At 37.0% G+C, this 20,812-nt stretch overlaps 1 protein-coding gene across 3 annotated transcripts in view; it reads left to right on the top strand.

The window, feature by feature from the left end:
• Chd1 (chromodomain-helicase-DNA-binding protein 1) overlaps nucleotides 1-20,812 on the top strand; it is a 606,282-nt gene that overhangs the window by 428,552 nt on the left and 156,918 nt on the right. For all 3 annotated transcript variants that reach the window (XM_090371234.1, XM_090371253.1, XM_090371245.1), the window contains exon 27: nucleotides 12,662-12,807. In XM_090371234.1, coding sequence (XP_090227360.1) covers nucleotides 12,662-12,807 — 146 coding nt within the window. The remainder of the gene's footprint in view (nucleotides 1-12,661; nucleotides 12,808-20,812) is intronic.

Genomic DNA, 20,812 nt, shown 5'->3' on the forward strand with positions numbered 1-20,812 from the left:
GTGATACAGGGTAGGAAAGGCATCAAATGTATATGCTCAATCATTGAGAGATAGACTTCTGATATTAAGCCACTTAGACTTAAACCAATTGCAAACCAAAAATTTGTTTATATACTTTGTCTTGAAAGGTTTCTTTAATAGGAAGCTTCGTATAATTAATCGGTATAGAGTTATTATTTAACATATCTCAAAGAATATCTAATGTATATTCAACATTTACATTTGTATTTAAGGAAGTAACATCCATTGAGAATAAATTATCATCGTCGAGTCTACAGTCCCAAAAGTCATTAAATAATTTATTGTAGTTTTTTTTATCCCAAATTGTATCGCCTGTCTAAAGGGTTTTATAATACTATAAACATGTGTGGCTAATGATGAAAATGATAAGTTTCTGTAAGAAACCATGGGTTGAATAGGAAACGAAAATTGCAGGAATATTGTATGTTCTGGCCTTCGATTCCTTTAACTGAGACATAGTAATGTAGTAATTTTTTCGATACGTGGTTAATGTTTTATTGTACTGATTGACCAAATTAGTAAATAGTGCCAGGTCTACTTCAAGATAAGTAGAGGTATCTGATATAATTGAATCTAACTTATTTATATAATCAGTTTTATCGTGTATTACAACTGTATTTCCTTTATCTGCTCTCTGAATAATGATGTCTTTATTTTCCCTAAGTTCACGTAAAGCTGAACCTTCATGTCTATTCAATTAAGGCAGTTGCGTGTCTTTTATGTTATTTTCATCCTTAGCCACATGTTTATAGTATTATAAAACCCTTTAGACAGGTGATACAATTTGGGATAAAAAACTATGATACATTATTTTAATAACTTTAGGGATTGTAGACTTGCCGATAATGATAATTTATTCTCAATGGATGTTACTTCCTTATATATGGTTGTAAACATTGTATGCACATTAGATTCTTTGGGATATGTTAAATAATAACTCTATATTGATTACTTAAACGAAGCTATTAAAAAAAATTTTCACTTAATTAAACTTTTAGTTGAAGCCAAGTATATCACCTTTCAAGACAAAGTATATAAACAAATTCTTGCTTTGCCAATGGGATTGAGTCTACGCAGCTTAATATCAGAAGTCCGTCTCTCTCCCTCTCGATGATTGAGCATATACATTTGATGCCTTTTCTATCCTGTATCATATACTGATAGTAGCACTATTCAAGACCATTTACATTTGTTTAATAATATTCATCCTAGACTCAATTTTACATCGGAAAGGGAAAATACGGATACTAAGTCATTAAATTTTCTAAATTTCATGTTTACTTGGGATGCGAATAAAATCCAATTTAATATCTATCGTAAACCAACAAATGCCGATATGCTTCTATATTATAACAGCTATCACCCGTTCACCAACAAAATGGCTATTATCTTTAATCAGTTTCTCAATGCCTATAAATATTCAATGACGGAATCTGCTTTAGATTCAGAAATACAGATATTAACCAGCAAATTCTTAAACAAGGGTACGAAATGGGCATATGCACAAGTGTACCACCTTTGAGGCGAAAGGAATCATACAGCGAATAATTAGGGCAACTGAGATGAGCAGTAGTTGAATCAACTGATAACTGAGATTCTGTCACAAAAAGTACATGGGGTTTGGTGAAATGCTACACAAAAAGTACATGGGGTTTGCTGCAAGTGAAAATCGACATCGTTGAGATTAGAACTGAGAAACGTATATTTGTGAAATGAACTAGGAAGAGTTTAGCAGGTTTAGATCTTTTCACATATAAGCTTACTCTATTAGTTTGACAGTTCATGGTGTATTCAATAGTAAGAAAAAGTGGGGGGGGACATGCTGTATGAAATAATGAAATGAACGGATATGGCATACACATGGTAAGAATATACCCAGATCCTTGACATAACGTGGCCTCAACAATGCCCCCTGCATACACACTACTCGGACTCCCTCCAGTCACTGTCTGGCAGAGTAGAGGTAGCAAGATTATACACTAGCTGATCCGGAAGCCTCCTAAAGAGTTACTAATAGGTTTGGTCCAGTGTACTAACTAGCAGTCGGCCTGTGAACACTGTTTTAGAGCTGTACCCTTGAAATGTAAGATATTATATAGATTGGATCTTGCCATGATGTTCATCATAACCTCAAAAGTCATCAGTCATACTGCATGATGGAAGAGTTGACCGGAACTTAACTCTGGAGACTAAACATGTGTTCCACCACTTCAAGCCACCAATAAGCAAAGTGTTTTTTTTTTTTTTTTTTTGGTAGTTGTTGGCGCATAGGCTTCTGTGGCCATAATGCACCTCCCAAGGTTTTTGCAGTACTTTGATCCAAGCCCGAGGCGGGAATCGAACCCGCAACCTTGGGGTTGCCAGGCAAGCACTTTACCCACCTGGCTAAGCAAAGTGGTGTATTGCACTGGTTGATAAGAGTCATCTACCACCTAATGTTGCCTGGTAACACAGAGGGGGCCGTCTTCCTCCATGTGGTGTGAGCGCCACACCTCGACCCCTGCTTATGTTGGTTCATACCTGGGTGGTCACCCACAGTGTGCTTGTGCATCGAGGTTATACCCAGAATTACTAACAGGCCTCCGTAGCCGAGTGGGCAGGAGCGGGAGTGCAGTAGCACACGCTCTTGGAGTAGACCGGGGTTCAAGCCCTTGACTGCTGAATACGGGCAATCTGCCAACCCGCACTGGACCAGCGTGGCAGATTATGGTCCATTTCCCTCAACATGAATTGTTGAGGAGGCTTCCATCCTGCAGTGGGTTGATAATGGCTGCACTTTACTTTTTTTTTTACCACCATTGTGAAGGTGCAAGCAGAGGATTTGGCTGTCACAGACCATCCGGACTTCACCGAAATTGGGTCTATTTGACTTGAGTGTTACCTGAATATCAGTTCGATCAGCGTTTTAGACTCCCAGGTAACAAGTACAGCTTGTCTGGCATATATGAGAGAATGGCTGTGACAACCTGAAGGACAAAATTGGACCATTTGCTCTGTATCTCATATTGTACTCTTCCTTCACGAGTTGCCATGATATTGCACTACCTTGGTTTTTAATTACTCGTGTCACCCTTCGATCCCCCTTTGTGAATTGGGGATACATTTGCACATCTCCAATCCGTGGGAACCTCCCCTGAGTCCAAGGATGCTCTCATAATTATGGCTAAGGGTTTGCTTAGTTGCTTTGCCACCTCCTTTAATATAACTGGATAGATCCCATCCACCCCAGGTATTTTTCTTATGTATAACTTCAACAGTTTCTCCTCCACTTTGTTCTCAGTTATTACAAAATCATTACGTATCCTGCTACAATTTGATAACCTTCTGCCATTTTCAAACCTTAATAATTCCTCATGTGTGAATTCAGTTTGTTTGCTATCTGAGCAGGATCATCAACAGTCGAACCATCAATGTCAAGTGGACCAATCAGATTCATCCCCTTCCTTTTAGAGTTTATATAAGTAAAGAAATCCTTGCTGTTTTTCTTAGCATTTTTTGCCAAGGATTTCTTGTAATCGGCCTTCGCCTGCCTAACCTCCTTTGTGACCTGATTACAGACTAGCTTATATCTGCCATAGGCTTCTAAGTTGCTTGATAATTTATATGCATCCCATGCATTTTTCTTCCCTGTCACAAGTCTCATTAGTTCATTTGATAACCATTTAGGCCTAAACCTTGAACAATATTTCTTAATAGGTATGAAATTTTTGTAGCATCCAGATTAATTCCTTGAGTGCTTCCTGCTTAGAATTTACTGTTGGTAACATCGTCAGTTGATCCCACTCTACAGAATTTAAAAACTTTCTGAGACCACTGTACTCACCATATTTCAACTAATGGATTCATTTACGTATGAGTTCACTTGAATTCTTGTAGTATATGCTACTTTCTCTTCTCTGGTTTCGAACTATATAGCAGACACAGTATTAATAGATAGTAGAATGAAAATAGCTTTGAAAGTCAGAGAAGGATGCAACTGCACCTGTGAGCTATTATATTGATTTCCTTTTAAAAATATGGAACTTTCTGGAATTTGGTTCTAGAAGCTGAATCAACTGATAAATAAACATACTATATATTATTGTATTAAAAAAAAAGTAGCGGCAAGTAATTTTTATGATTTTGGGAAATCAAGTCAAAATCAGAACAAATTAATATTTAAAAGCATTTTATATAAAATTTTTATTTAAAAAAAAAAAAAAAAAAAACTTAAAACTTCCATGAGAAAACTACTTCATGGTCTACCAATAGTGATGAACTCATTGCCCTGAGGTCACAGACATTCATTTGGCAAGCTCACTACTGAAAGGTTAGTTCAAGTATAAACAGTATGAAATAAATGCACATTTTAGGGCCATAGAATGTACAAAGATGGCTTTGGAAATTATTATAAATATTAGTAATTAAAATATCCAAACTTTTTATGGTATTCTAACACTGTGAAATGTGTGCAATTATTTCTTAGAGACTTTATTTTAATGTTTTTTCAGTAAACTAAAAATTTTCTCATTTCTGTAGTCTTTGCCGGAAAACTAGTATTTTTATGTTTCTTCTATTCATTCTAATTTTCATCTCCTTATTCCCATTATTAATTTTCATATGATTAATAATTGTAATTTATATATTTTTACTTCTCTGGCTCATTTTGAAAACACCCCTTTAAATATCATATTTTTAGCTGTATTTTTTACATTTTAATATATGAATTGTGTTAATTTCTGGTTTGATGTTCTTTTGATGGGTATACATCATCCTCCAATCAGTACACCTCATTCCTGGGAAGTAATGGTTAAATCTGTAAGTCCTATACCACTTAACAGTAGGATATAAAAGGCATGCCCTCTTGGTGACAGGTAGATGGAATAGCATATGATAGGAAAAACATTTAACTTCTTCAAAACTAGGTTGTCACATATTATAGAAAGAGGCATTATAGAAGAAGTACGACACTCAAAATCATGTGTTAGAAACATTTTATACCCACCGAAAGTAAATGCAGCAATTCATTCCAAGCCAGATAAACCATTAATGACCCCAGGGCGAGAGTTGAAATGGATATTGAGAGGAAATTGCAGAGCCTGTTAATGTGCTGACTTGAGACACATTTTACAGAACTAGGATAAATGTGGGACCAAAACTGTCAGAAAAAAAAAAACTTACAATGAGTTCTGAATGGTCATGCATGATTATACTTCTTCAAACAGGCCACTGGGGTTGGGTAAATTAAATGTTTCTCACCAACCACGTATTAAAATAAGACACGGAAACTGGAATTTTAAAAAACTATGATTAACTGAGCATATAACTAGGGTACTAAGACATTATCAGATACGTTGTGTGCAGATTCCAGGCCAGAAGCTGCACACAATCATGTCAAAAGTAAAAGACCCCATTCAAAAATAGAATGCTAGTGGGGTCGTTTATAGTATTAAATGCTCGGATTGTGGGGAATGTTATGTAGGGGAAACAAAGTGCCGTCTCAAAGAACGTCTGGGGGAGCACACTAAGGCAATAAGGAATGCAGATTACAGTAAGTCCCCCGTGGCCGAGCATTTTTGGGAGAAGCAACACCAGATCTCCCTGGATGAAGCTATCATCACTGATCGGGTGCATAGGTTCTGGGACCGCAAGTGGCTCAAGAGTTTGTGGATTAATTCGACAGAGAACATCAATAGAGACAAAGGTTTGCGGATACATCCCCTCTTTGCGGTTACGATCCTCAGAAGGGATGAACGATTTCATATGACACGCTCCCGAGCCGCTTCCGGTCCCAGTACACAGGAGAATAGAACACGTGACGATGAAACACGTGATTTAGACCGTGAACCTGCTGGTACTTAAGATGCACCGCAGTACAAGGAAGCTACCGCTGAAGAAGAAGGCAGGAGCCTTCGAAAGCTATGGTCGGTTTTATCGCTCTTAACCCGGTATTTTATTTGATGTATATATATATTTTTTAAATATTTTATATATTTTATCCTTTTTAGTTGTAAAGTTATTTTAATTGTAAATATAGTAGTAAACACATAGTTTTTTAAAATTCCAGTTTCCGTGTCTTATTTTAATACGTGGTTGGTGAGAAACATTTAAAATCACAATATGATTATACTCATAAAGCAAAGTTGTCTCCCAGCAGCGTATGTCACTACTTATTCTGGTGCAGAGAATGAATGTATTAAACATTACAGTTCAATACATTTTACATTACAATTCAATACCTTTTAAATTAAAATTCAATACAGTTAGAGAATATAACATTGGAGCAGAACTTGATGTGGTGTAATAAATAATGTTACTCATTTCAGGCATAAGATGGATACACTTGGATGTGGCTTATGCCCAGAGGGTGGTTAGGCACAAATTGTATTGAAACAACAGTGCAGTTTGGTGGTGGATGGTATGTAGTTTGCATTTGGTCCACTGGTTTTCATTGATAAAAACACAAATACAGCTGCCTCTTGTGACATTCTGAAGAATTCTGCTTCATCTGCTAATGGTAATTCTTTGAAAAGAGACTGTATTTGTGTCATCATGATAATGCTACAAGTAGCACTCTCAGCTCATTGAAGTTGCCTTAAGGGTTCAGGGAAACTGCTAATTGGGAAGTCAGGGATAATACAAATGTTTTTATCTGATGATATGGGTCAAAGTATTGCTTGTATGCAGCAACATACAAGAATCTCAAGAATTCTTGTATGTTGCTGCAAATTGTCCCAAGGATAGCAATGTTTCAAATGAATGGGAAGCTCATGCTAGTAGGGAAGAAAATTTAAATAACTTCAAGGGGTATATCAGGATGATACTAAGCCTATGTCAAGAGTGTTGTCAATAAAATGAGCAAATTTGAACACCTGGTTAGGAAAACTAACACTGATATAATAGGCCTAATGGAAATGTAGTATCACCCAGAAACAGGGAATGATGAGTTTAACTATGGTATGTATAATGTATTTAGGAAAGATAGTAGAGGTAGTTGGGTCATACTTCCTATCAAAAAACAGCCTGAGCATGAAAAGAGCTTTCACAGATTCTGAAGTTATGCACTGCCAGCATAGAATCTTTGTGGTGTGAGTTAGTTGTAAGCAAAGGTATAATGAAAGTGGGAGTAATCTACAAACCAGAAGATTGTGAAGAGTATGACTAAGAGTCTCTATAAGCAGATGTAACGGGCAAGAAAATATGAGGGCTTTGTTATGGACGATTTCAATTGTGTGATTTCCTAATTGTTTGTAGTAAAATAGATAAACTAGATGATATTTCTTATATTAGCATGTTAGAGAAAATACTAGGGGTAAGAATATTCTTGACCTCATCGTCATCAGATGACATCACAGGGCTCACATTACATGAACTATTAGCAAGAAGTGATCGCACAGTCATTATTTGGAAGATGAAGAAAGAAGTTCAGTTGTTAAAGCTAAAGGCAAGTAAAACTTTAATTTCAGGAAAGGGGGCATGACAGTTTAAAATGCTACATGGTATCTATCAATAGGGTGGATTACAGATGGAGGTGAATATAATAGAACTACGGGATGCCTTTAAAGCAATACTTATAGATGTCATGAATGCATATATACCATTAAGAAAATATAGCATGAGGAGGATGCCAAGATGAATGAATACTGAGTTGGTAAAGACAATAGAGCAGAAAAAGATGGCATGGGAAAGCCACAGAACTATGAAAAGTACTGGAGCTTACTATAGCTACAAGTTGATCTGCAATTGTATCACAGAAAAAGTTAGAACAGCAAAGGCAGAATAGAAGAAAGCACTGTCTAAGAAAGCAAAGAACATAGATAAGGAGTTTTAATGTAAAGGCTGTATGAGCGAGGATTATATATATGAAGTGAGTGATTTCAAAATTATAGATGATTGTTTATTAGAAAAACTTTCAAGCCTAAAGGCAAGTAAGGCACCTGGAGTTGATGGCACATGTCCAGTAATATTGAAGAAAGCAAAGAGAGAATTATTTGAACCATTAAAGTTAATTATGAGGGTATCTTTGGCTCAGGAGTGATTACTTTGATCTGGAGAGGTACCAATGTATTGCTACTATATAAAGGCAGCACTAAGAGTGAAATGGGTAACTACACGTTGGTCAGATTGAATTCAGCGGTTGGGAAAATCTTGGAGGCAGTGATTAGGAGTGCAATCCAGGGACAGTTAGATAGAAATGGCCTGAAAAACACATAACATAATTTTTTAATGTAAATTGACATTTAACTAACCAAGTTAGCTATTTTGATATAGTTTATTAGGATTTTATAAAAGCATTTTACTCGGTCCTCCATGAGAAGCTATTGTAGAAGTTCAAATGGGGGGGGGGATCACAGGATGGCTACATGGTAGGAGGCAAAGAGTTGTGACTAAAGAATATTCTTCTCATTGGTGCAACATCAGAAGGTGAAGTTTCCCCCGGGCTTTGTTTTTGGACCACTCTTTGTTTCTGATTTTCATAAACAACAACGTTGACAAGGGGATAAATGGTGTATTTCAAAATTTGCAAATGATGTATAGATTGGGATAGTGGGTAATAATGTGGTAAGCAGCAGTGCTTTTTCCAGACGACTTGAACGACAGGTTTCAAGCATGGTCAAAAAAAGTGGCACAGACATGTTTTAATGCAGCAAAATGCAATACTTTACTAGCAACCCGAAAATAACATATACACTTGATGGGATTGAATTAAAAACAGAAGAAGGAAAGGATCTTGGAGTTATGATATGGGTGGATATGAAGTTCTCTGAACCAGTCTAGACAGATAGCCAGGAAAGCCCACAGGGTCGTATCAATGATTTATCAATCATTAACCACTGGAGATGGGAAAGTTATGTTCTTTGCTGTATAAGGCAACTGTAGGACCATGCTTGAAATATTGCATCCAGGTATGGTGATCTCATCTAAATTAAGGTATTAGAATTCTTGAAAATGTCTAAAGACAGGAAACCTGCATGGTGATATCTGTAAAAGGACGACTGTATGAAGAAATATTTTGATTATGTGAGCTGCAGAGCCAAACAATGGCTTAGAGCAGTGTTTCTCAATCTTTTTACTCTCGTGGCACATTTTCCAAAGAAGAAAAATTTCGCGGCACACCTACGTAGTCATAGAAGAAGAAATTTCTAAATTTCGCGGCACACTTGGAAAATTTTGCGGCACACCCTTTGAGAAACACTGGCTTAGAGTGGACCTGATTGAGGTTTATAAGGGTCTTAGAGGGGTTAGTAAAATGAATGAAGGTGAAAGTTTACTGTTATAATGTATTTCAGAACTAGGGATCACAAATTCCAATTATGGGGGAAGAGGTTTAGACTGGATTGCAGCACATTTTCTTTTTGCTGGTGAGTTGTTTATTACTGAAATGGGTTGCCTCCATGAGCGGTTGAAGCTGACAGCTTTGAGAGAATTGAAAGTTCAACTGCATTATTATCTATGTCAGTAGGAAAGCACATAATTAGTCTGTTTTCTTATCTACTTTTTTATTTACAGTGCATGCCATTGTAATGTTCAGAACCCCAGCTGGCTTCTGTTTTCTAGTCACACAGACCGATCTGGTCGAGATGCCAAGGCTTTTTACCTTGCACAAATTATTCATTTATCTATCAGAATACCAGACAATCTTAACCACACTGCGAACATGATGTTTTTCTCACAAAGAACACTTCCAAATACGCGATCAAGGTGAGTGGTCCCTTAGGAACCTTAGATCACAACTTGGTGATAGCCTTTTCTTCAATGGAATCTTTCTCTTGTGGCCATTCTCATCTTCACATTGCTTGGCATTACATCTCGAGAATAGAAATCTCGCAGTCATCCCATTTTGAGATGACTGCAAGATTTATTAAAGTTTGGTGAAAATCAAGCAGTTGCTCTTGACATTTCAAAGGCTTTTGATTGTGTTTGGCATAAAGGTCTTCTAAATAAACTTCCATTTTAAGGTTTGCCAACTGTTTTTTGTAATTGGATATCCAGTTTTCTCTGTGACTGCTCACTGTTCATGATGGTAGATGGCAATCTGTCTTCTAACTTCTCCACTAATGGTGGTGTTCTACAAGGTTCAATTTTTTCTCCTACTCTTTTCCTTTTGTATTTCTATCCATTGATTGGAAATCCTATTCATGGTTTTGCTGACGAAAACAGATTGCATTCCACCCTCCAGTTGGAGAAACCTTGCCATGTACAAATAGGTTCAACTTCTCAAATATCCATTACTAGTTTCTTAAATGCTGAGTGGTACAAAGACAATTAATTTCCATCCTTCGAAAACTCAGTCATGACTTACATCCCACAAAAAGGATTCTTCTAATCCTATGCTTATATTCGACAACACTCAGATTTCTAGACAAGATCACAAATGTTCCCTCCTCTGTATCTAAAAAAAAATTGGGTTTTCTCTTTTGCTCTCAGCATTACTTCTTCTCTAAGCAGCTATTCACTCTTTACAAATCTCTGTGCTGCCCAAGCATGCAATATTATTCCCACATCTGGGGTTGTGTTTCCATAATCTCTCTCAGACTCAGACTTCATTCTAAATAGGGCAGTTAGGTTAGGTTAATTAACAACCCATCTCTTACAAAGATGCTCCCTGCTCATAGACATTGTGCTTCCGCTGCACATGCCTTTCTGTAGATACTTCCACGGCAGATTTGATTCTGAATTTGCTTCTATAATTTCTGCTCCCCCCCCCCCCCACACACACACACACCAATCGGCCCAAACAGGTGCTGCAACCAGTCAGCATCCTTTCGTTGTGCAACATCAAACTCACAGAACCAACTTTATTTTTTCGTCAATTATTCCTTCACTCTCTTTTCTGGAACATCCTTCCTTCATGCGTAGGGAACATCAGGAGTGCAATTTCCTGTAAGGGAAATTGTTATCCTGATCACCAATCATATACTGTTTGATATACATATAACCTCCCGTTAGCTAAAACAGCCAGACAATGACTTTTAACAACCATACACTGCACCCCAACAATGGAACATGCAAGCTAAAAGCACATTGAGATCATATGTTTGCATACAGTGCAGATGTCTTTCAGTGCCAATAAAAGAAAACGGCAAGTCATGTGATTACTGTATTTGTTTTCGTTTGCCATTTTGAAAGTGAATTCTGTACTGATATTATGGATTATACTGCTGTTTTACATTTATTTTAAATTAAAAACCCCTCACTATGGCTCCTAACGTTAATAAACCCCATACAGATAAGAAAAGAAGAACAACATTAAAGCTTAGTGACAAACTTGATATAATCCAAACTATTACATTAGGGTCACCCGAAAAGTTAATTCATATACCCGTGTGTATTGTGTCTGTAAATTGCATGTGTTTTCTGGTCGATTTGCCTGTTTTGCTGGACAAAAAACCCAGTTTCTGCCGGGAAAAAACTTTGCTATGTACCTGAGACTGACTAACTCAGAGTAAAAAAAGCCCATAAAAGTTCCTCGCATCATCGACGGGATTCAAACCTGGGCCTTTTCCACCCAGTGTGGGGAGGACAGTGATGATACCACAGTGCAACTTATGCAGACTAAACTTGATATAATAAAGAAAATAGAACGAGGCATAAGCAGGATTGTATTAGTGGCAGAATATAACATTGGATCATCAACGTGTCTACATTTTTTATGTCCATTTAATAAAATTTCATTCTTAATCTCTCTATTTCTTATTTAGCCTCATTATTTCTGCATTAAATGTATTAAAAGTAAAGCTTTCTAGATAATGGGAAAAATCGAAATAACGGCACCTTGAAACCCTGAAGGTGCCATTATTCTGAAAGTCTACTGTATAATACACAACATTTACATAAAAAAAAATATATATATATATATATATATATACTTACTAGCTCTATCTATGCAGCCAGTCGCAAGATAGGTGAATAGTTTCATTGAAATTGCTTATACAAAAACCTCACAAATAACACACACACACACACACACTTATATATATATATATATATATAAGTATACAGTAACATTATACAGTATTATTAATACAGTACTGTTATACTGTATTATTAATACAGTAATGTTATACAGTATTATTTTTATTTTATTTTTCTTTATTTATACATTAACACGTGTAGCTTTATAGTTGTAATTTTGTGCATTTTGCAGTTGAAAATGAGACTAACAACAGCTAATAATGTTTGAGTGTATATAAATAAAGAAATAAAACTGAAAAGGCATAAAAGATTGCATTGTATTTAACCAAGTAACACATATTTTTCCCAATACAAAATAAAAAATACTTTTATCTTAATTTAATTGAATCATTGTATACCTTGTTCTTCTGTTTTCAAAAATGGCTACACTACAAAATTACTCTAGTGCTATTGATGCAATTCTTGGTATGCAGTTCCCATAATTTAAAGGATTGTAACTTAAAACCTTTCATTTTTGGCTGTTCTGTTAAAAACAATGTAAGTTCCTCTTATAGAAATATTTGTTCTCTGTAAATTAAAATAATTATTAACCCTTAGCAATGAACCAGTTTTATAAAACAGATGAGATTGTTTTTAGAAAAGCATATGATTTGATTTTTTCCTCCCTCCTACTTTTAAAATGGAGTTTATGTATGGATCTTTCAGAAACATCAGTATAAACTTTTATCTTTTTTATGATATTCAGGCTTGAAGCTATTGCAATGGATGCAGAACTTCAGGAAAAGCCTATGGCAGATTTGAAGCGCTTAGCAGAGATGGTTAAAACAGGTGCTGAAAATGCAGTAAAAGAGCAGCAATCAAAACAGGATGTGCAGGGGGAGGATAGCAATGGTAAGTATATATATATATATATATATTTTTTTTTTTTTTTTTTTTGTGCATAAATATAATAATAATTCTTAAAACTATAGTTGTTCAAAAAATGTGCAGAATTTTTTTTGCTTTAAAAGGGCAACCCAAAAGAAATACAAGGTGATCCAAAAAGACATACAGAGTTTCAAAAAAATCACAGAAATTTGATATTTATTATCATTGGGACAAAGAATCTCCAGAAGTTTCCAGTGGAACTCACAAGCCCTCATTATGTTTAAGCTCATTTATTGATTCTGATTAACAGTGAAATTATATTTTGTCTTTTAGTTTGCTTAAGTTGTTTCCTGGTTAAAATGCATCAACTTAAACATATGTTTTCATCTCAATCTCTCACCTTCATTTGCACTGGGGTGTCTCTGATCCATTGCTTGTAATCAGCAGGCCATAACAGAAGTGCAAATGTTTGTGAATCTTCATAGTGGCAGATGCTCCCATGGTTACATTTTTGCTGTGGTTCCCCCAAAACCTTTGGTATTAGTTTTTTTTTAATAAGCGCCAAAAATAATGCCCAAGCATTTTGGGCAGCAATTGTGCCTTATCTTTGCAGAGTCCCATGCTGTTGTGCTTCCCTGGGTGAGTACTAGCTCCTGTTTGTTAATTTGGTTTTGGTTTTTCGTCTTTTAGTGTATAGTTTCTCTAATTTGTTCAAATTAATTGCTTTGTTGCAGATAACAGTCTGCCCTCTCAGATATCAGTTTCATTTAGACCACTAGGCATTTAGTAGCAATCTTTATAGTGATATAAAAGTTTTAAACTTGAGAGTTCTTCAGTGATTTCTTCATTTAGCAATTCATCAAAGTATATATTCTACACTACAAAAATATCCTTTTCCTCAGTTTTAATTGAATCCTCATCATTTTTCATTATCCTAGTTAGGGCTTGTGTCAATTAATTTCAGGACAATTCGTTGTGTGTTGTTATTTGGTTTTTAGGAGCATTAGCAACTAAGGCCATATTGCTCCCTGGATATGGCGGTGGTCATTCCCTGACCTTTCCGCATCCTCCGTATTGGTGGTCATGGGTTCGAACTCTGGTCTAATCAAGAAGCGTGTGCTACGCACTGCTGCTCCTGCCCACCTGGCTACGGAGGCGCCTTCGTTGTGTGAAAATTCAGTGTATGAAAAAGCAAGGCTAAAAATGCAAACTTTCAACATGCCATGCTGTAAATGGTTAATTTAATGATCCCAATATTTTCTTGATATTTTTGATAGAACAAACTATCCACTTTCATTTTTTTAATGTGCATTCTACTTTTTTTTGGGCGATCCTGTGAAAAATGCTGCAAACAATTTAAAGATTTGGAAAGAAGGAAAAATTTGTTCACACTTTGCTTTCACCTCTGTAAGGTTGTATTTTTTAGAAATACATTTGTAGACAAGTTATTCCAGGACCAAAAGTAAAGGTCATTAATGGATATTGGCTGGTTAACGTACATCTGGACATTAATTTTGCACCTGCATTATAATTTTTGATTGAAAGTAGTTAAAGGTAGTGGTAGGCTAGTACCATGGATGGATAAGAGCAGGAGTGTTAAAAGGGGGAAGACGAGTTAGTTCAACCAATCCATGTTACTGGGGGGGGGGAGCCCTGAATAATCTTCATTTATTTTCCTTTCTTCTAATTTCTCTGTCAAGAAATTTCTTCTGGAATCCCAGTTCTCAACCATTCCATGCAGCTAGAACAGCATGGATATGTTTTAAAAAAATGAATAAATAATATTATTTGGAGTTTGTTACCATATGGACCAACAGTAATGCTGAAGGTAATAGGCTCATATGCACTTGCCAACCTGCCTAGGAGTGAGTAGTATTAGCTTAAATACTTTTATACAAAATAAATAGATAAAATATATATATATAATTCAATTAATCCAAAATTAAATAAAGAGTAAAAAGTAATCAAAATACTGTATATATTAAAATAAATAAGTATTAAAAATACATTAAAATAAATAAGGCTTATATATATATATATATACATATATATTTTTTTATTTTTTTTATTTACTCTTTATAATTAATTTTGGTACCACTTGGGAGCATTAGGTTTGTAGTGACCCTAACCAACGTGCTAATTATATATAAAACTAGCCCTGGTATGAATAGCCTAATATATCAAATTAGGCCTAATATATCATATACATCTAAATATAAAAACAACAAAATTAATGTAAAATTTAATGTAAATCTAATTTAAATCTAAATCTAATTTAATAAAATTTAAACCTAATTGTCTTCAGATATATTTCCTATATATATATATATATATATATACAGAAGTTGTTCTAGCTTGGTCCTGCATAGGACTAGTAACCCTCCCAAGTGCAAATAGAGTGAAACCATTATATACTTACATGCCTTACATTGACAGATATAAAGAACTGCATATGGGTAGCAGTAACCACAGTAACGTACAAACTGTGGTTACTGCTACCCATATAGAGAAGGAAAAGGACCTTGTGGTAATCGTGCAGGCAGATATGAAGTTTTTTTGAGCAGTGCAGACAGGCTGCAAGAGTAGCTCATCTTGTCTTGTCAATGATATACAGAAATTTTGCTAGCAGGGATAAGGAGGTGATGGTCCCCTTTTATAAGGCAATGATCAGGCCACACTTGAGTACTGCAAGAGGTCTGGAGGCCTCATTTTAGGAAGGATGTACTGTTGCTGGAACAAGTACAAAGAAGGGCAATGAGATTGGTGATTGGAACAAAGAGTTAGTGTTACCAAGAAAGACTTTAGTTCTGCAAATTGCAGCATCTGGAGACTACACATCTCCAAGGTGACCTAATTGAGGTGTATAAAGCCTTGAATGGTTTGAGCATGCTCAATGCTGATGGGATTCTTCCTCTTGCTCAGATTACTCACCTGAAGGGACATAAATTCAATTTGAGGAAAGACAATTGTAGAATAGGTGTGCAGAAAAAAATGCCTTTAGGTAGCAGGCGGGTGATAGTTGGAACAAACTTCCATTTGTTGTAGAGGAGGTCGAAAACTTAAATTAAGTTCAAGGCAGAACTAGACAAGCATTTGGAGTGAATGGATGGAATGGGATGGGTTTTTTTTTTTTTTTTTGTTTTTTTTCTCGTTTTGGCTGATGCGATATGAGCTCGCCTTCTTGCATCATATGGCTCTACTAATGTTAATAATAGTTGCAGATGGTTGCAGAATTGATGTTGCACATCAATTCTGCAACCATCCTTCCACAATAATTTTATTATTGTTACTATTGAATTTTATTATTGAATGTCTCAATTTTACCAATGAAACTGTGTTTTAGTGTTCTTAACCCTTTAGGTAACTAAGTTATTTTCAAAGCTCCCTAACCTGATGGCCTGACTTATTTTTGAAAAGATTGACCTTTCTGAAAACATAAGAAAATGCTATAAAAATTAGTTTTTATGCATGATATATAAGTGAAATATTTTAGTATTAGTGTAGAAAATGATGCAAGAAAGCAAGCTTATACAGCATCAGCCAAAAAAAAAAAAAAGAAAAACCCTCCCACCTTTCACCTATTCATCCCTCTCTCCAATAGTTTCTTTAGTTCCTTGAATTTATTCAAACTATCCACTTCCACAACAATAGATTGAAGTTTATTTCAGCAATCAACTACCCGTTGGCTAAAGATGAACTTCTGCACATCAATTCTGCAACCATCCTTCCACAATTTGAATTTATGCCCACTTTTGCATGTAGTCTGAGCAAGAGAAAGAATCCCATCAGCATCAAATGTGCTCAATCCATTCAAAGACTTAAACAGTTCAATCAGATGACCTCACAGGTGCTTTGTCTCCAAACACTGCAATCAGCAGAACTGAAACTGTTCTTGGTAAGAGCACCCTTTTGTTCCCCTTGCAATCTCAGTGCCCTTTTCTGTACTGAGATTGCAAGGGGAACAAAAGGGTACTCTTTTGTACCGCATGGTGATGAGAGCCTTGTCGATCAATTCGGCCCTGGAGGGATTGTGCAAGGCTCAAGGGGTAGAATTTTTTTCAGCCTGGACTGTACTTGTTAACAGGAGAGATTGCTTCTACAGAGATGGGATACACTTAAATAGAAAGGGTGCAAGAATTTTTGCTGATGCTGTCGAGGCAGTGTTAGGTGGGTCGGAAAACTGCTAGTTGGGGGGGATACAAGGACTAATAGATTAACAGTAGCCACTGGCAGAGGTGGAAGTGATTCTTGCACTGCTTCTATTGAAATGAGCAGAAGCCTGGAAAACAAGATGCAGGATATTTCAGAGACTGCTGGTAGTCATTGCGGTACAAGTAAACACATGGGTTGTGTTAGGGTAGCTAAGAATAGAAACAGGCGCATGTATACCTGCGTGTACACCAATGCTAGGAGTTTGGTAAATAAATTTGATGAATTTGAGGTATTGCTCAAAACATCAAAGGCAGATATTGTTGGGATATCAGAGACGTGGTGTCACACAGATATAAGTAATGCGGAACTGGAATTTGGGGAATACAATGTGTATAGAAAGGATAGACAGGACAGGAGGGGAGGGGGGGTTATGCTATTAATTAAGAAACACATAAAGTCCAAGGAAGTGAAGCCAGTCGACATCGATGGACAGGGCAGTGTCGAGTCAGTTTGGTGTGACATAAGCATAGGGAAATCAAAATTGAGAGTAGGAGTGTGCTATAGGCCTAATGACTCTGATGAGTATAATAAGATATTGTACAGGGAAATAGAGTGGGCCAGTAAATCAGAGAGTCTTATAATGGGGGATTTTAATTTCCCAGATATTGACTGGAATTTGTGGGTTGGTCACTCGCACACTAGCAAGGCTTTTGTGGATTTATTGGATGATTGTTTTCTACATCAGCATGTTCGTGAGGCAACAAGAGGGAGCAATACTCTTGATCTGATTATCAGTAGTGATTCTTCATGCATTAAGAATCTGCAGATAAATGAACCACTAGGTGGCAGTGATCACAGTGTGTTGAAGTGGGATTTACTCAAGGAGGTAACTACCATCAGAGGTAAAGGGAAGGGTTTTTGTTTTCGTAAAGGCGACTATGATGGTCTGAGACAGTATTTAAATTCTATACAGTGGGACCAACTGATGATGTTACCAACAGCAAACTCAAAATGGGAAGCATTCAAGGAACTAATCTTGGAGGCTACCAGGCTTTACATACCAACTAAGAAATATTGTTCAAGGTTTAGGCCTAAATGGTTGTCAGATGAATTAATGAGACATGTGGCAGAGAAGAAAAATGCATGGGATACATACAAATTAATGGGTGACATGGAAGCCTATGATAGATATAAGTTGGTCTGTAACCAAGTCACAAAGGAGATTAGGCAGGAAAAGGCAGACTACGAAAAATCCTTGGCAAAGGATGCAAAGAAACACAGAAAAGAGTTCTTTACATATTTGAACTCGAGAAGGAAAGGGATGAATCATATTGGTCCACTGGATATTGATGGTTCAACAGTTGAGGATCCTACTCAGGTGGCTAACAATCTAAACGAGTATTTTGCATCTACATTCACGCATGAGGAGTTATTCAGGAAGGAGAATGATGTAGGTAAAGTAAACATTGGCAGTGAGCTGGGTGATTTTGTAATAACTGAGAGGAAAGTGGAGGAGAGATTGTTGAGGATAAACATAAAAAAGGCACCTGGGGTGGATGGGATCTATCCAGTTATATTAAAGGAGGCAGCAAAGGAAGTATGCAAACCCCTAGCCATAATTATGAGAGCTTCTTTGGACTCAGGGGAGGTACCCATAGACTGGAGATGTGCAAATGTAACCCCAATTCACAAAGGAGGATCAAAGGCTGACACAAGTAATTATAGACCTGTTAGTTTAACTTCTGTTCCAGGTAAATTAATGGAGGCACTGGTTAAAGAAGCACTGCAGGATCATCTAGACAAGAATTCAGTTATAGCTCAGACGCAGCATGGTTTTATTAAGGGCAGGTCTTGCCTGACCAATTTGATTGGATACTATGATGTAGTCACAAAAGAACTGGATGCAGGGAATAACTTTGATATTATATATTTGGATCTTAGAAAGGCTTTTGATACTGTTGCACATGGAAGACTGCTGCACAAATTGGAGCAGTGTGGCATTGGAGGCAAATTGCTGCTATGGATAAGGGGTTGGTTGAGTGGCAGAAGACAGAGAGTGGTAATCAATGGACACTGCTCAACGTGGACTAATGTTATTAGTGGAGTTCCTCAAGGTTCAGTGTTGGGTCCGTTGTTGTTTTCGGTGTTTATGAATGATATTGATGATGGGATATCAAGTTTAATGTCCAAGTTTGCAGATGATACAAAGGTTGGCAGGGTCGTTAAGGACACTACTGACGCTATGCTGCTGCAACAGGATCTGGAAAGGTTGAACAGATGGGCTGAGAGGTGGCAAATGAAGTTTAACATTGACAAATGTAAAGTACTACATATGGGAAACAGTAACCCCAGAGCAACGTATCAACTCTGTGGTACTACACTGACAGTGGTGGAGAATGAAAAGGACCTGGGGGTAATTGTGCAGGCAGATATGAAGTTCTCTGAGCAGTGCAGACGAGCTGCAAGAGTAGCTCATGGTGTCTTGTCAATGATATACAGGAATTTTTCTAGCAGGGATAAGGAGGTGATTATTCCCTTGTATAAGGCAGTGGTTAGGCCACATCTTGAGTACTGTATACAGGTCTGGAGGCCTCATTTCAAAAAGGATGTAGAACTGCTGGAACGGGTACAGAGAAGGGCAACAAGATTAGTGAATGGAACAAAGGGTTGCTCTTACGAAGAAAGGCTTAAGTTTTGCAAATTACAGAGTCTGGAGACTAGGCACCGGCGAGGTGATCTGATAGAGGTGTATAAGGCTTTGAATGGTTTGAGCATGCTCAATGCCAATGGGATTCTTCATCTTGCTCAGAATAATCACCTCAGAGGGCATAAATTCAAATTGAGGAAGGACGGATGTCGGATAGATGTGCGGAAATTTGCCTTTGGCCAGCGGGTGGTTGGTTGGTGGAACCAACTTCCATCACTTGTTGTAGAAGTTGATAGCCTAAACAAATTTAAAGCTCAACTGGACAGGTATTTCGAACGAACAGAGGGGTGAAATGGGAGTGGGGTTTTTTTTTTTTTTTTTTTTTGGCTGATGCTGAATAAGCTTGCTTTCTTGCATCATATGCCTCTACTAATGCTAATGCTAATGCTTGGTATATTACTCTGGGTGGTGGCAGGTTAAGCAGTTCACATTGTAATGTCACGGAAAAGATGGAAACTCTTCTATTAGTGTGGATTAATGAAAAACAGATGGCAAGTGATAGTGTCAGCGAGGCGATTATTTGTGAAAAAGCCAAACAATTTTGGACTTTTCACAAATTGTTTGAAGAACTTGGTGCTAAGGCTCCTAGTACAAGTACAAGTACTGATTCTGTGAAGGAGTTTTTTGGCACCAAGGGGTGGTTTTCCTGGATTTAGGAAAAGGACTGGATTACACAGTGTTGTGAGGCACGGTGAGGCCAGTGCAGATAGGAATGCTGCTGAGCAACATTGTGAGAAATTTAAGAAAATAATTAAGGATGGAAAATTTCTTTTGCAGCTGGTGTTTAGCTGCGATGAAACTACCTTTTCTGGAAGAGAATGCCATGCAGAACATATATCATGGAGGAGGACACCACCTTGCCTGGCTATAAGCCAATGAAAGACCAGCTTACATTGCTATTTTGTGCAGTGGTTTGACCTTGCAGGGTGATTGCAAGGTCAAACCACTGCTCATGTACCATTTGGAGAACCCCAGAGCTTTTATAAACATCAGGAAAAACCACCTTGGAGTTTTGTGGTGTTCCAACCACAAGGCTTGGGTGACTAGGAGTCTTTTCTCCGACTGGGTGACTGAGGTGTTTGGCCCCACTGTCCGTGACTACCTTAGGGAGAAGGAGCTTCCATACCTTAGGCAGAAGGATTTTTGGTCATGGACGATGCTCCAGCCCCC

The sequence above is a fragment of the Mastigoproctus giganteus genome, chromosome 1, assembly GCF_048544385.1.
Source record: "Mastigoproctus giganteus isolate SK-2022 chromosome 1, ASM4854438v1, whole genome shotgun sequence".
NCBI classification, from domain to species: domain Eukaryota; kingdom Metazoa; phylum Arthropoda; class Arachnida; order Uropygi; family Thelyphonidae; genus Mastigoproctus; species Mastigoproctus giganteus.